The following is a 17,342-nucleotide window of genomic DNA, read 5'->3' as shown; positions in this document are numbered from 1 at the left end:
CAGGCTATATTTAATCAAAATAATTTTATTACTAAGTTTTGTCAAATATTATCAATATTTATCCATAACGATGACTGGCAGGAACAACAGAAATAGAAACAATTAAACTGTTTAAAGGAAACCTTATCCATTATCATCAGAATTTGTTAAATTCAATGAAACAGCCGCTAGAGAGTAATTGAATAACGAGGTTGACATCGATACAGAGGAACCTACTTGCCCGCAATCAAATTAACCGAAACGTATTTACATCGGTGCTGATATAAATTTCAATTTCAATAAAATTCTATTTCGAATTTTGCAATTAGCATCAAAAAAGCAATGAAAAAATCGGTCGTTCAATTTCACCCAATATATCAATAAAAATTTGCAATTAATATTTTAAACTGAAAATTGAAACTTTGACCCAGAATTCTCAGAAAATCAAACATACTGTAGAACCTAGATTGTCCGATTTAATCAGTCAACTAATAGTCCAAATAGTTCATTACTAAAAAAAATTATTTGAAACGAATTTTCCAAAACCCGATCTTATATATCCTGGGGTATAATCTAAGAATAAAATTATTGAATTTGTGAAAAACCAACACTTCGAATGATATAAATCATCATATAGCGAAAAGTAATGATTCGGTTAACACTGGAACTACCACACCTGTCAAAATAATGGGTTTCAGTTTTCTTATTTCGCAATTATTGGTATCTTAAAACCTTTGAACATCCTAAAATTAAAAATATATTGTTTCGCTTGAAAACTACAACGAATATATGAAGTAATTGAAAAAAATCTATTGTTATAATTATTACACGAATAAATTTTAGTATTTAATATTTTTTAATGTCACATATTAAAACTAGATTTACGGAACGCGTCAATTTGACGTATATTGCATTTTTTAAATGTTATTTAGTAAATGTTTACATCGATTTTGATTGCTGCAATTACAGGAATATGTATCCTGATAGTCTACTTTTAAATCCCTAATTTCCAAGATCTAAACGAGCTAACATTAATTTTTCTAAGTTCAATAGAATAAACAATACAATAAACGTCTGTAAATCCAGCCGTAATCATATTAAATGTTCGGTAGTTCTAGTGTTAAGCGAAGTCCCACCGTATTTCCAGATATTTGGCAACCACTGATTCAGTTCATCTTTTAGCCACTGACTGTCAAGGAATTAACCACGGGGGATCATTGGGCAACGCCATGGAGGCAAGTTGATGCCCGTGGTACTATTCGGGAAGGGACTACCTGTATAAAGTAGCCCAATGGTAGCCATAATCCGCAAACGATGCGCTCGTAAACAAAGGTCGACAAGGGGGCTGCGAAATGTGCTTTGAGGGAACATATCGCATCCGACCATCCGGCGACCTGTTACCGCAGTCTACGGCCTGCGCGCTTTTGACCTTCTTCTGGCTGTCTGCGCCGGGACAGATACCGTATCAAGAATTTGCAATGGTAACGACGACGTTCGAATGGCTACTAAAACCGCGGCCCCCCGTTGTTGCCCAGAGTTTCTCAAACATTTTCGTCCACGAGTTTCTCTGAGCTCGCGGAATAAGTGGATCCATAGACGAGAAAGACCACTTTGATGTCGGGTTAGCAGGAAACTGCTCTACCTGGTCTACTATGTATTATTCAGTACTTCGGTGTATACGCGTTGACGTGGAGATCATAGGTGATATGCGTGTTGTAATAATTGCTGATTAATATACAATGTATATTATCAGAGAGAAGGTAGGTACAAGAATTGCAGCTGAGAATTCTATTATTCCAATTTTGCTATAGGTATAGTTTCTTCAGTAATAAATTGTAAGAATATGATATAGTTCAACAATGAAACTACTTTCATCCTAGTAATATTGTATAGGAAAATATTTTGCTGTGAATTTTATACATCGTTATTTCAATGCAAAGCTAGACAAAATATTCACCTGAATGAAAATTCTCAAGTAATGAATAAAAATTGACAAATTTTCCATTCAAAAGACCTCTTTTTTAAAGGAGTATAAGCTTTACTACCTTTTTTGGTTGTTATTTGTTTGATTAACAATTTAATCATTTTTGTTTCGATATTAATTCAATGTACAGACTGATAGAACGTTCACACTGCTTACGTCAGAACTGAAAACCACATTTTCACTGGCAGGCCGCAAATGTCGTAGCCTGTCAAATCAACCATTTGACGATTTGTGTGATAGTAATTCGAGTTACCATAATGTTATCAATGTTTCTATATTTCGTATTAATAAATGAGTCTTAAATATCTAACATGATGTGTTGTGTTACATAAGATTATTGAATTCTCTAGTAACTAAGATTTTATTTGATTATATTCTATGTCAATATATAATCATTTTTTCGTGCTAATCCGATTACCAAGTGGAATATTTATATACATTCAACTCAAACAAATTTTTCTTATGACATTTTCTAATGATGTTCCGTTAAAAATTTCGTTAAAAGGTACACCAATTCTCCAATATTCTTCTAAACAATAGAACATGGAAGAAAAATAATTACAAACACATCTAATAAATTTTAAATATTACATTTTCTAATCTATCATCTTTTCAGATCTGAAAATAGTGTTTTTTTTAAAGTTTCCTCGAATATTCAAATTTTATAGTAACTATTTGCAGCAAATATAAATCACATAAATTGTCTGAAGTACAGAGAGTTGTTATTAAAATTGTTATTAAAATGTTTGAGAAACTTTGGATACTTGTAAAGAGTAGTCTGAGGCGATGATTGCGCAGAGGGTCATTAACTATTCTAGAGGAGATAGCAATAAAGGGAAAATGGCGTTTCAACAGGCGCCTGCTTTTCGCTGGAAGCAGAAGCGCGTAATTTCTTTCACATAGTCGGATCGAAATTAAGTGGCCATTCAGGACCAAGTCCTCGGTTAATTTTATGATTATGATTCATTTTTCCTCGGATATGTAATATTCGCAAAATAATAATCGAATATATAATATTTTAGAAATGAAAAAATCTAAATATTTCTTTACTATTATACCCAAGTTTTTTCTCTTAAAAGGTTCATTTTACTTGATGATCAACAATATTAAGAAATTAGTATTTACAATTGTTTGAAATAATCATTATCTAGAAAACCTAATTTGTCCAAATTTTGTTTATATATTATTATTATTATTATTATTATTATTATTATTATTATTATTATTATTATTATTATATAATATATATTTCAATATTCAAATTTTCTAACCAAGAACATCATTTCTTATAATTGTTACATACAATGAGCCTCGAGTGAAAAGAAGTTTCCTTTCCGCCGCGAAAAGTGATCTTTAGTGATGGACAAAATTCGATTCGACTATCGTAATGCAATTTACAGCATCGACACTTATCAGAGTTATTCATGATGTCAATGTGGTATCTTATTCTTCATAATGGAATAATATAGGAAGTATACTCACAAGATGCGAGTCCCTTGTGGTGAATGTGATTGGGTCCGTTGCTCTTGGCTCTCGACAGTGGAATTCCATTTTGCCCCAAGCGGCAGCGCCAACGGCACCGCCTCTGGCTGCCTCGATCACCTCCAATTTCAACCCCTCCGCAACGAACTCAACCTGCGAAAAAAATGAAGGAAAACTTTCATAGCGTCGTATCAAAAGGTCACCAAGAAACGTAATTTTCATCGATTAATATTAATTTCATAAATTATGATACTTGAAACCTTAATTTCATTTAATAAATTCAATAAACGTAATAAATTCATTGATAAAAGAAGTGACTTGGTATTTTATTCGACTTCTGACAGATTCTTCTATTAATACTCTAAAAATATATGTATATTAAATTCGGTCATTAAACTATTTCTGTCGCATTATAGATTGTCTTAATCGTTCAAGATAAGTGTTTATTTTCTTCAAATAGAAATACGTGATGCATTAAACATAACTTTCTCTATTTTGTTACATTAAATTGGGAAGGAATAAAAAATCACAAATCACGTGAAAGATTTTTGGAAAATGTTCCAGTGCACAATTAAAAAGTTATTAATTACATCATGAAATTATCATGTTATACTGCTTTACAGAGTTCCATCATTTTTCTACGTATCGATAAAAGCATATATTCCCTGAGACTGTGTCTGCAAGAAATAAATATCCAATGTCAATAGTAGCCAGTACAAAATCAACGAAAGCACAGCAGCGATAACAATGACTGCCGTCGATACGACGGTTAAATACAGGTGAGCAACACGAAACAATTTCACGGTACATTTTTACGCTCAAACCGAACACGGCTAATTGAATGATAAATCCAGTTACACGATTATTAACGAACACATTATCATAGTAATTAGATATTAACGAAGATTTATACCTTTTATCGATTTCGGGCAATCGCGATTTTCCCTTCCATCCTCCTCCTGCACTCTATTCCCATGAGAGTGGCGGACATTATTTACCGGGACCGTTAAAACCGTGGTCGGTTAAAATTCGGGCGTTTTTCAAGGAGATTTACGACCGCCCGTTTTTATCCCTTCGCATAAACAATGCAATCAAGTTAATTAATCGATCGACTACTTATTAGTCGATGATTAAAAGGCCGATCGGGATTGGTAGTCGATGCGGTGCCGGACTGAACACGGTAAACCGCTTTCGACGAAGTAACCAGATCAGTTGAGACGAAGCTTTTTATTCCATTATAAATGAGTGCCTCTCACGCGTCAACTTTAAAATTTGAGAAATATTTAGAAAAGTGAAGGACTTCTATAGACATTTTTGATGATTCAATTTTAAAAAATCTTCAAATTAATATTGACTTTACACCACAAAACTAATTGAAAGATTCCAAATAATCAAAGAAAATAGAGAAATTTAACTTGTGTTTAATTCTGGACTTTGAAAAGTATACCAAAGCAATTGTATTTTGCAATTATGATCTACAATTAGTTTAGATACTTAAGTACATACCTACGTTTACACAGATTGCTATTGTTTCTGAAGATCGCGCTGGTCAGTTATTTGGGTTAGGTCTGAGTTAGTATTTATGTAACTATATAACACATTATTAATATTTCAGTATTATTGTCATTGTTATGACTATTATTATTAATATTTTATTTCTTCAAAACGAAGTTACTCTGTATAATACAAAGTATCTTAGTCTACTATCAGTGATCATATTAGGTCTTCTTATTAGTAATGAATAAGAGTCCAGTTTCAATTAGTATTTCATTAGGTTAACGAATGAAATTGACATTAGCATCAAGTTATGTTTATGCAGTTGGTATCAAATAAAAGAACATTAGTTTATAGAAACGTTCTCTGTGTTTAAATTTTGATTCAAGAACCCGCACGAACGTTTTCGAGGATCTATAGGTTCCACAAGCCCAGTTTCATCTAATCTAATTTTATGTGGTGATTCTTAATTATTTGTAAATGAATTCCGACATTACTACGATGAAAACAGGATCGTAAAATAGTGAGAAACATCTTGGTGCAATAAATTAAAACTTAAATTTCTTGTTTTCATAGTCGAGGATGCAGCGTTTTGTCGAATGCAAATGAATCTATAATCGTGAATCTTACAGAAAATTCAACGAGAGTTTAAACCGATTCGCATTCACTCGAAAATTCCTTCACAGCAGTTCTTCGCGGTCCAATTGTCATCGTCAACGCGTTAATTGGAAATGTTCATTAAAATTTCTAACTATGTTTCAGGGACAACGCACGCGAAGTTTGAAGAACATTAACAAATGTAAAATAGGATAACATCGAATAGAATCTGTCGTTTGGCTACATTCCGCCGGAAGTTGGTGCCGGATCCATCAAAATCCTTTGTTCTGCCAATGATAATCACCACAGACAGTATTATTTCAGTAGCGGCGGGGTTTTGTTTAAATTCGACGACGGAATATTGTAACCGACCGTGAGTCCTAGTGTAATCACCAGCGTCGGGTCTTGAACTGAAATTTTGAAGCTGGAAACTCCAATCTTGTGGGATTTGTTGTGAACTACGAGTCACTGTTTAACAAGGAGATGAATATGAGTTTCGATCGTATAAGTAGTCGGAGTTTCGTGATATTTGATGGTGGATTACATAGACTTCCTGGTAATATATTAATGTCCATTGGAAAATGTATTTTGAACTGCAATTTTGAGGCAGTAAATAAATACGAATATCTGTATTTATATTAAGTATATTAATACAACATTTTGTTCACTACTTTTTACTAAATTTAAAAATTCTTGTGAAAATAACAATAACAGCCAGACAAATAGCGGAACGAGATTATTTTAATTCTTGAAATATAACTCATCTCGATTAACAGAATGGTACAAGTTATTCCATTATTAGACTATATTAAAATCTAAATTTGACTATGTTATGTAATTCGAGTGTGTTATAAAATGCACGAATTTTCAGGATCAAATTATAAACAATAATATTCTCCTAAAATCAAGTTATTCAATTACATTTCAAATGCTAACAAAAGCGACTATTCCCAGAACTTCTAAACTCTTTAAAGCGGCCTAGAATGTTATGGAAAGATGGAGGAAGAGGTTTGACAAATATTAGGACAAGCGGAGAGAGGAGTGTTTCGTCCAGAATCTACAACCAGTGGACTCATCAGTAAGGCTTTCCGGTAGATCCGTGCCTTAGATGCGGGGACGAATGTAGGATATTTACGATTCGTATATATACAAATAGCAGGTACTGGACTGAGCAAAAACGAGAAAGGCTCTTACGCATCGGTAGCCTTCTATTGGCGGAGTCGGAAAGATGCTGCTACAACTTTAATAGACTGCGGCTTTTTATGTGTTTATGGGAAATTTAAAAAAGTAAAATAGTACAGGAGGCACTCAATCCGAAAAACAATATAAAATATCCAAAGCATAACGTATTCTGTTTTTACAGAACAGATTTAGCATTACCAAATGGGCCTGAATGTTCAATTTCAGATTTTTTATTTTGCAATTATTCCAGAGATACAAATGCTTTTCTGAGAAATCGTTAAATAAATTATGTCCCCAACATGTATTCCAAAATATCAGTTAACCGATCTTTTAATAAATACATTTAAATATATTTAAATATCTTAACTAATATATTTAAATATGCTGAAATATCTCAATAAATATTTCTATAGCAAAATACAAACCAATCAACTTAAATCGATAGTTTCAGCGTTAAACAGTAACACGATTTCGCCTTCAAATTATTTTTATGCTCGTTCCTCGAAATTTCTTTAATATTCAAGCGTCCCGCATCAATCGAATAAACAATGTTTATGCCCCTGATCATAATCCCGCGATGTCTACGTACGAATACACGCACACGCTTACGTCAACAAGAAGCAGAAAACTGTTGAACATATCCCATCGGTTTTCTAGCAGTTTGACAAATAATTCCGTACAAATATTATCTAATTTTTCAGCGGCGCGACGAGGCTCGGACGATCTTTCGCTTGTCCGACTGGAAATATCGATCACCCGGCCATTGTGTCCGTACAGTTAAACAAACAATAATATCCAGCGGGGGAGAACGACGAAAGCGGGATTTCCCTGGAGGATCGGCAATAGGTCGAAAATCTGGGGATGTCCGGATAGAATGAAACTTCCGGCATTGTTTGAAAACGAGGAAAAAGAGCGAAAAAAAAACAAGTGGAAAAAACTACACGATGCACATGCTCTTTTCCGCGGGACGTGTATCGAACTGCGGAGCTCTTTATTTCGGCCACTGCTCTGAGAACCGGGGGAGACAAGGGGGAAGAAGGCAGATAGCTAGCTCCACTATATAATTTTCTTGACAAATGCACGCGCGTTTTTAATATTTCACTCCTCCTGCCGCGATATTTTTCATTATCGTGCTTGGGGACCATTCTGCATCGAAGTTGACGGGGACTGGAAATATGCCGAACAAAGGAAACGAGACGCTGTTCGAGTTCCCTTTTCGAGAGAAGTCGATGAGCTGCGGGGATTCGTAGGTGTATAGGTGTCTGGGAAGTTCGGAATACGGAATACGTGAGCTACGCGACAGATCAAGGAAATTTTTCCTATAGTTTCAAATATTTTGGGAGAATTATTCTCTCTTTTTCGTTAATTTTTATAGAGATTTTAAGAGGAAGATATTAATCTTTGGTTGACTTTTGAATTTTCTGTTTGAGGATTAATGAATATTGTAACTTGTAATTGGATAATTTTAATTTGATAACATTAGAACAGTAATCGAATAATATAAATTTGATAATACCAGAATAGTAGTATCATGGAAATTTCAAAGTTGCATTGCTTCTTACAACTGATGAACTCAGTTCATTCTTAGAAAAGCGTCTCGTACCAAAAACCAATTCAGTTCCAATTTTGAACTGAAATAATTTCAACTCCTTCGTTCTTAACACTTATTATTAGCACAAATTTAGCTAAAGTAGTACCGAAACATTCAATGTAGTCAAACCCAATTTATTCTCATAAAAGTGTCTCGTATCAAAAACCATTATTTCAATTTTAAATTCAGACAATTTGAATTCCTTCGTTCTCAACACTTATTATTAGCACACGATTAGCTAAAAGAACCGAAACATTCATAAATTTGCCAGCAGTTAATGGCGCCCAATTCAAACATACAACGCTCTGTGCGTATTTACAGTACGTTGTTTAACGGAAAGCGTATTAATTTTAATTTCCAAAACGAAGCTGCCGGACGATTCTATTTACATATTATGACAGTTCGGGGCGGTTCGCCGGTGAAGCTACGTACAGGACGATATCCGGTAAATGATGGTCAGCGTCGTAACCGCGGCCAGTTTATTGCTCCGTTCTATTCTTTATTACGAATCCCGTTGTCGCAGTTCCGTCTTCGACTTCGTGTCGGTTTCTCGCGAAAAGTTCGTCGGGGTAAGTTAGCCACATGAATATTTCATCGACTCGTAATGACCGGCGCCACGCTGTTACGCCCGGAATTTTAGCTCGGGCATTTTCATTTTTAAAAGAACGGCAGAGGAACTGGATGCGGAGCTAGATGAGCATGGGCCACGACAATTTCCTTCCGCGATCATGGTGTGAGTAAACTAAAGAACGTGACATAGATGGCTACTTTTTGTAGTTTAATTTGAAACTGTTGGAATTAATGAAATTGTCCAATTTAATTTATTCACCGGAGATGTTAGGCGCATTCGTTATTTGTATACTTCTCCATTCTTGGCTAATTCATGGATTTTTTATTCGTTGTCATCGTTCCTTCTTCGAACAACATTCTAATATCTGTGAGAATTTAAATGGAATTTTAATTATACCCGTTGAAGAGGAATCAATTCCAATAATTATAATTTTAGTATCGGTGGTAAACAATTTATAAGAGAATGCATAATGTAACTGCTTGAATATTGAATTTTGACGTGTCTGACGATAGTAACAAAGGACCTTGGACATTATTTATCTGTTAATTATTAGGTGCCGGAAAAAGTTTGTGCGGTTTTCTTGTTATCAATAGATTGTAGTACGATTTCACTTAGTATTTGACTAGTGTAATGAATGAAATTAGTATTAGCAGTAAGTTACGTTTATGCCGTCAGTATCAAATAAGATACAATTATTTTACAAATACGCTCTCTGTGTTTCAATTTTGATTTAAAAACCCGCACGAACCTTTTCCGGTACCTAATATATATTATTCAAGGTAGTTTTATATTGATGAATTGTGTAACTTGTGTCGAAGATCTTTCGGAACTTCGTTTTGAACTAACTGTAAGATGGACATTGGATCTCTGTTTACTTAATAAATGAAATTTTTAAGTGCAAAATTGCACAGAATAAATACGAATTTATAAAAAACTTGATAAAGAAAAATTTATGAAATGTTAACGTAAGTTTAAATTGCTTTTATAATATTTCAAAAAAAAGCATTCTCAATTGCAACTCTACTTTCCTAATTATGTTCTTCAAGATTTGAAATTGCATAAATATTTGCAGTATTAATAAACATATAATGAAACGAAGATTATTACGTAGTGGATCAAGTTCGTCGGGGATGAAATCACGCGTACGAATTAAGGCGAATCGCCCCGCGATTTCGACAACGAATAGGGAAAAAGCGGAAAAAGTATCACGGGGCTGGATATAATTAACAGAACGTTAACTGACAAGATCCATGTGGCGGGAAGCACGCCGGCGACCGTAATTTTCATATTAAGGTAAGTGCCGCGATGACGAAGCTCTAATTCGCCGGCTGGTCGCGGGAGAAAGTTACAAAAGGAACGGGGTTAATGAATTAAAAACAGCGCCGGGGGCGGTTCCTCTGCCGGGTATCTGACAAACAACTTCTCTATCTGGCTAAACTGTGCTAACGATAACATTCATTTCTAGTTTCGGATACTATGTATGGAAAACTAAAATGATTGTTGCTTTTAGACTAAAGAAAAATATGGGAAATTAATTAATATTCTAACCTTTAGAATAATATAGAAACAAAATTTTGGAAACGTATTACAACAAAATCGAAGATACTGGATGATCCTGTTAATAAATGTTTAACGTTGAATTGTTAGAACCTGAATCTTTATGTAGATTAAACTTTTTTTAATAGTTTTATAATAGCAGAAACTGAATTGAAATGTATGTCTCCATGATTTATCTGTTAACAAAGAAACCGTTATAGAGTAAAATGGTGGATCTGCAGATGTTATGGTTTAGTTTTTGATTTGTTGCTTACAATTGTGTGAAAAGAGAATTTAAAAAACGCTAATTAAATTAGAAACAAAATAGTATGGTTACTGGGAAGCAATTTGTAATATAAATATAACAAATAACGCTTTGTTTTGACAATTTTTTGTAATGAAGAATAGAACTGAACGAATTCATAAACCAAGTCTTCTTTCAATATGCAGTTAATATTTTAATAATGCTAACTAAAACATTTTTTTAATTACACCTTAATAACGCCAATGAAGGGATACTATAACTCGTTTTTACGATGCATAATTTTTTAAGAAGACTAAAGTTACGCGGAGCCTGTAATGCTTTAATTTCAATTTAAAATTACGTGGAAGTTCGCTCTTAGATGTTGGTCCCTGGTGTTCCTTTTCTCGTCTGCTTCTTAAATGTGTAATATTAAAGCTTATAACGAAGCAATTTTGCGATAAATTTTCCGGCGAACACCGTAATCTTCGAAGTTACGAAATGAAAATCTTAATTTGTCCTTTACATAGACCATCGTGCTACATAAACTGATGCTGCATTCCATTGAACAAACTTTAACGGGATTTCGGCATATTCCTCCTGACTAAAGAATACTTGTACTTTAGTGAATCCTTTTGTTATTAAATGATTTTTAAATTCTGGTTTAAACTCTTATTAGGATGCCTAATTATAAAATGTGATATTATTTGAGCTTTCGTAGTCAACATCTAACTCACGCAAAAGAGTGGAAACATAAACAACATTTATAATTAAAAGAACGTTTCCATAGTTACATAATAATATACTAAACATTGATTTTTATAAATCAATCACATTCTTGTATATTCACTGAAGAATTAAATCACCTCCTAACTTGTATTTACATTACATTTCATAAGCGACCTGTCACGTCCGGTAACATGTAACACGTTGACCGCCATTTCAACCATATACAGATGAAACAACAGTTGTATACACTTAAAAATTAATTTTCTTACTGATGCACGAAATAAACAAAATTTTATTAGATCCATGATATACAAGAAGGTTAAAAGAACAACCTATTAAAAATATTGCCTTTTCAGTTTCCTTAACCTCTTGCGGTTGGACGACATACCATGCACGTCGAAGATTATTTTTGTCCCAATGACGTTTTATATACATCAATAGTCTTGTTGCATTACACATACTACATTGTTTTGAAATGTATTACTCTGTACAAAATTAGGAATAAATGAAAGTAGTATACGTATCTGCGTGAAATAGGTAAAAACAAAATTCTTCGCACAATACTTTGGCAAACCTTTGAATTAATTTCCAGCGCAAGAGGTTAACCAGTTAACTGTGTTCAACGAGAATACACGTCATCTTAAAGCTTGAAACGATACTAATTCTTTCAACGATGAATTCTTTATTTTTTTGAGATAAACATGTAATTCCTCTTTTGTTTTGGTTTTTTATTAAAATATATTCTAGGTGCATTCGTTCTGTGTTTGACGAGTACACACTTCATTTTTCCATTTTATTGCGCGCTAAGCGAGAGATTTTAGAAACTAAATTCCACAGTTAACAGATTAAGGAGATTGCTTTTATTGTGCGAGTAATTTGCCGATCGAGCGGTCAACGCGTTAAATCGCCTTTGGTTTGTACACAGGGAATAAATCGCAAAGTGGATCGCATCGATCCCAGGAATCGATCTCACCTTTTTCAGGCACCCGACGAAGTTGTTGATCCCTTTAGCGCCCTGCAGGGATCTCGCGTCGGCGCCTCCGCCTACCAGCAGTCGATCGCTCGCCAAATGTGTGAACGAGCCCGCAGTGTGTCCGTGCTCTGCGTAAATCCCATCGACGATGGCGGAGAGCTGCAACACAAGCCATAGGGGGCAAAGTTCGTAAGGGCTTTCCGAAAAGTTACGTGCATCCCTACCCCTTCTCGCACTCCCACCCCCCTCCTTCGCCGGTACCCCAAACCCCTCGAAACGTGGAACTGGCTTAAAAGCGTCGACTGAAACCCGATTTCAGATTAAAGTATAGGCGAACTAGTCCTGAGACGAGGACGAGGTTCGACGCGTGGGATTAAATTTCGTCGCGACGAAGGACAGGATGACGTTACCAAGGGAAGACTTCCGTTGGACACGTGTGTCACGTTATTTTTGGGATATTTCGTGAGTTAACTGTTTCACTACCCACTAAAAATGCAGATGATTAAAAAAAATGATATTTCTAGAAAATTTAGCGATTTAACTCTTTCACTATTCGCTAAAAACAAGGATTATAAGAAAACACGTCATTTCTGGGAAAGGTAGTGATTTATCTCATTTACTATCCACTGAAAACAAAGATTATCCAAAAAAACACGTTATTTCTTGAATATTTCATGAGTTAATTTTATTAGTATCCACTAAATATAGAGATTATTTTAAAAAACGATATTTAGTTAACCTTTCCATTGTCCACTAAAAACAGAGATTACCCCAAAAAACGTAGAATATAACAAATTTGTATCACGTGCAGGTATGCAGACGTTTTCTTAAATATTCGATAAAATTGTTCATGATCTTCATTTTCGCGATACTTCAACGTTGATTAGTGCTTTGGAAATAAGAAATGTATGCAATGATACGGTAATATTAACGCTTAATAGATGAAGGTTTTCCAAAGTACTCGAAACCTTCACTAGAAAAAGTTAAATTATATGGAACTCTTACTACTATGAGAAAAGGAACCTATGCATTAATCTTTTATTGCTGGAATAATTAAATGAATTACTCGCAAATAGTCCACAAAGAATCAAAATGTGAACAAACGTGAACATATCGATTGTTAACATTTCAGTTAAAATCGTTCGATTCGTCTTAGGATGGATTAAAGAAAGCTGTAATCCACTCCAATATTAATATTTCTCATTAAAAACGTTGATATCCTCTGAACAGGGATGACTCATTGAATACCGTCGTTGTTCAATTACCATCGAATGCGAATCCTCTTATTCGCTTACCGCAAATAGCTTATTATCATGTAGCATAATGAACGTGTCGGGGATCATAAACAATCATGTCAGGATATTAATTTATCCCTATAATGAGGCAGATAATCACGTTACGTAAGACGGGGACGGATAGAACGGGAGGAAAAGCGATAGCCATTGTTCCTCGCCAGTGCTCGGATCTTTTTCCTTGTTAATTAACGATCGTTGATACGGAAAAAGGAGACTACAGGCTTCGGACGAGACTTCCGTGGAGGTTCCTTTATCGGAGTTCGCGATATCGGACAACGTTCAGCCACTGATCGATTTAAGAATGGATCCGAATGAAAAACAAGGATCCCAGCACAGAATTCATATAATTGAAGATGAAAAATGGAAAACTACAACAAATATAAAAGAACTTCATATTTTAGAATTCTGGGAGAAACATTGACAAAATACTATAAAATAAAATAAAACTTACATAAGAAACAATGAATCGCAAAGATGTGGTATTGATATTGATTTCTTGTGATAATGACCAACAAAATTGAGTGTTTATATGCTTACGCTAATGATGCAAATGGGTTAAATAGGTAATGCTACGAATGTTAAAAAACTGATTTATAAGAGTTTTGGTAAAAGGACTCGACTTTTCGAATACAGGTAAAATATACATTGAATTTCAATATACCAAAGGAAAAGAGAATTATGCTTCTTCAGTTATTCAAATAATTCAATTACATGTTCCAGGATCTCAGATATAAAGATTTCATGTCTCCAAAATGCCGACATTCGTGTTCAAGCGGTTAAATGTAACAACCTACATTCGTCAACCCTAAATCAGAATCTGCCTTCAAACAACAAAGCTCCCTCTCACATCTGAACATTCAACCCTTTGAAAAACACTTTGCCAGGTCCCGGGAGCCCCGCAATAGCTCCCGGGGGTTATTGCTCGTCTTGTCACCGTCCCCCATAAAATCCAGCATTTAGGCAAGGAAGGCACTCAGGGAGAGCAGCGAAAGTCGAGTGGTCCATTACGAGTTCACGGCGAGGCGTCGATAGTCGTTATCTCCCTTGCCCCCCTGTCCGCAGCGTTATCCTGTTCCTTTTTCGGCCTCCCTTTTCACCGGGGCAGAGCCTCTTCCTCCTTCGTAGCGATGGTAGGTGGTCCGTCCAGAAAGGATTTTGCCGGGTCTTCCACCCAGTCCACCTTTTCGTTCTTGTAATTAGACTGCTCTCCAGCGAAGGATGCTTTTCCTTGGACCGCAGCCGAGCAATCTCTTCATAATTCCCGCGGTCTTATCTCGGATGTTTCTTCGCGAGCAAACAGATCTTAGATGGAGTGGGCAATTCTGCCGTGATAAAATTAAGGGGGAACAGTTCGTTAAGGATCCACTTCCGCCGACCGCAGCCACCGCCTGATCCTCCGGCTCCGTGGAACCACGGATGGTTCTCCGACAGGCAAAGTTGAGAGGTACATTACAATGTTTGCCCTTTCTCGTTTAGATGCCGGATATTGTACCAGGTTTCGATAGAGGGTTGCTTCCCACCCATTTTCTTCTCACCTGACTGCCTCAATGATATTATGTTCTGGGACGGTGCGGAACGCTTCCACGGACGCGCTGGATCCCTTCCGGTCGCCGTTCAAGACTACGGTGACGGAGGCAATGAAATGTAGAGCACCGCAGGACCTTTATTACACTGTTAAATACTTCTATAGGGATTTCACGTTTATGAATTTTACGTTAAGCTTCACTGCATTTTGAGTATGGCCCAACTTCTTCTTGTATCATTTTGTTACATAGAATCTTACTTTTACAGTTATTTTCTAGTAATTTTTCAATCACGTTATAGATTAATTTTTTTAATTTAATATGTAATATTATTTAAACTTGTTGCTTCAATAACGATAGGTATAAATTGTATGCTCGACAAATGTTGCATTTATCTTGATTTCTATAGATGGAGTTGTTCAAGAGTGTAATTACTGTGATTTTGTTACTTAATTTTGTTTGATTTGCTTTTCTGTGCCTTTAACTTATCTTCTTTCCCTCCTTATTCAATATTTCCCTAACTTTAATACAATTGCAAAAAGCAATCTAGTCTAAGAATTCATTAATACCGATGTAAAAGCCTCTTCAAGAACCTAGCTAATCATGAAACACTGAAGTTTCCACATTCACGTTCAGGCATGAAATTCAAGAAATTCACATATTACAAACACTCCAATCTCAGATATAAAGATCTCATTGAAACTGTTGCAAATGGGGCAAGAGATCGTTTCATTCTTCCTTCGCGTACATTCATTGAACATTACCGTGAAACTTCGGGATAAGTTCTTATTAGACGATGCGTCGCAATAATATTCACTCACCGGTGCGTATTCGACAAAAGGGCGATCCGCGCACTAGTGAATGCGTTCCGACTGTCGTTACAAATTTCTTGCGAGTTTGCCAAGGAAAACAGGAATACAAGTTTTGGCCGACAGAGAGCCGCGGCTTCCGCGAACATTAAGCCGAACATTCAAGTTTATTCTCCAGCCCAATCGGAATTCGTTGTTCTTCAGGGTACTGTACACGACTGGGCTGTTCCAGGGTCGCAGCTTTCAAACTTCTGCACAATTAAAACTTACACATGCCACAATCAGCGCGCAGCGCGTAACGTACCCTTACCCCGTGAAACTTCGAAATATATCGTACACAGTCGAGCCGAGATCTTCGTTTCCGGAGTTCCAAGAGGGATAAGCGCAATCAGCGTGTCTGTTCGTTTCGTAATTACGGGCTGCTCGAGTAAATTCAACTTTTTAGGGTTTTAGACTGTGGAGTATTATTGAAATGTCGGTTTCGTATTATTTGTGTTTGTTGCCATAGTATAATTAGGATTTTCGAGCGATAGGCATATAAATGAGGAGGAACGGTTGCAAAATGATTCCATGTTTGAGTAGTGGTTTTGTTAGTGATTAGCAATGATTGTGGAAAGAAGGAAAATATAAATCTGTGAAGATGAGAGTCTACACTAAATATGACCAATTTACAAAGAGTTAAATGTATAGAACAATAGTTTTAATATAATATAAAGGAGCAAGTTACTATTATTCACATAAAAAATGTTTTTTAACTGGTCAACTACTGGTGCTTTTACCCTAATAATAATTTTTTAATTATAGAATTTTGTTACACAGATATATATCTTAAATATCTCAAATATACTACATGGTATTATCGAAAATAATTAAAAATTTGTGGACAGAAATTACAATAAATTACAAAAATGTATTAAGTAAAATTTTCAAACCGTTACCGTTTAATAATCTAAAAATTAATCAAAAACTTTTGAATAAAAAATTCAGACTAATATCCATATCCACGCGTGATTGAGATTTATAAATATCACTAATAGAAACAATGCTCAATAGTCGCACCAACTACGACATATGAAAACCAGCATACTCAATGAATGTCCAAAGAAACTCCCATCTACCCAAAGAACTCAATCCCGCGTCTTCCACTTCTTTTCCCGCACGATCATTTCCACTTCAGTGACACCAAAAGTTACGCATCGCGTCGTACACTCCACCAAAGTGTGCTTCACGGGTAATTTCAAGCTAGATAACTTCGTCGCAAGGAGACATAAGAGGCATACACAACGTCGAGCGCAATATTTACACTTCGTATCCCATTGAAAAAAAAGTTATCTGTGGGCTCGATCATCTGCACTA

General features: G+C 35.3%; 1 protein-coding gene across 8 annotated transcripts in view; it reads right to left on the bottom strand.

The window, feature by feature from the left end:
- Nrx-1 (neurexin 1) overlaps positions 1 to 17,342 on the bottom strand; it is a 529,026-nt gene that overhangs the window by 210,750 nt on the left and 300,934 nt on the right. For all 8 annotated transcript variants that reach the window (XR_012999218.1, XM_076370172.1, XM_076370173.1 and 5 more), the window contains 2 exons: positions 12,360 to 12,518; positions 3,446 to 3,598 (listed from right to left, as the gene is read on the bottom strand). Coding sequence is in view for 7 of the 8 variants with exons in the window: in XM_076370172.1 (XP_076226287.1) it covers positions 3,446 to 3,598; positions 12,360 to 12,518 (312 nt within the window). In the remaining variant the exon portion in view is untranslated. The remainder of the gene's footprint in view (positions 1 to 3,445; positions 3,599 to 12,359; positions 12,519 to 17,342) is intronic.

The sequence above is a fragment of the Nomia melanderi genome, chromosome 8, assembly GCF_051020985.1.
Source record: "Nomia melanderi isolate GNS246 chromosome 8, iyNomMela1, whole genome shotgun sequence".
NCBI lineage: Eukaryota > Metazoa > Arthropoda > Insecta > Hymenoptera > Halictidae > Nomia > Nomia melanderi.
This window is presented reverse-complemented; position numbering and strand designations above follow the sequence as displayed.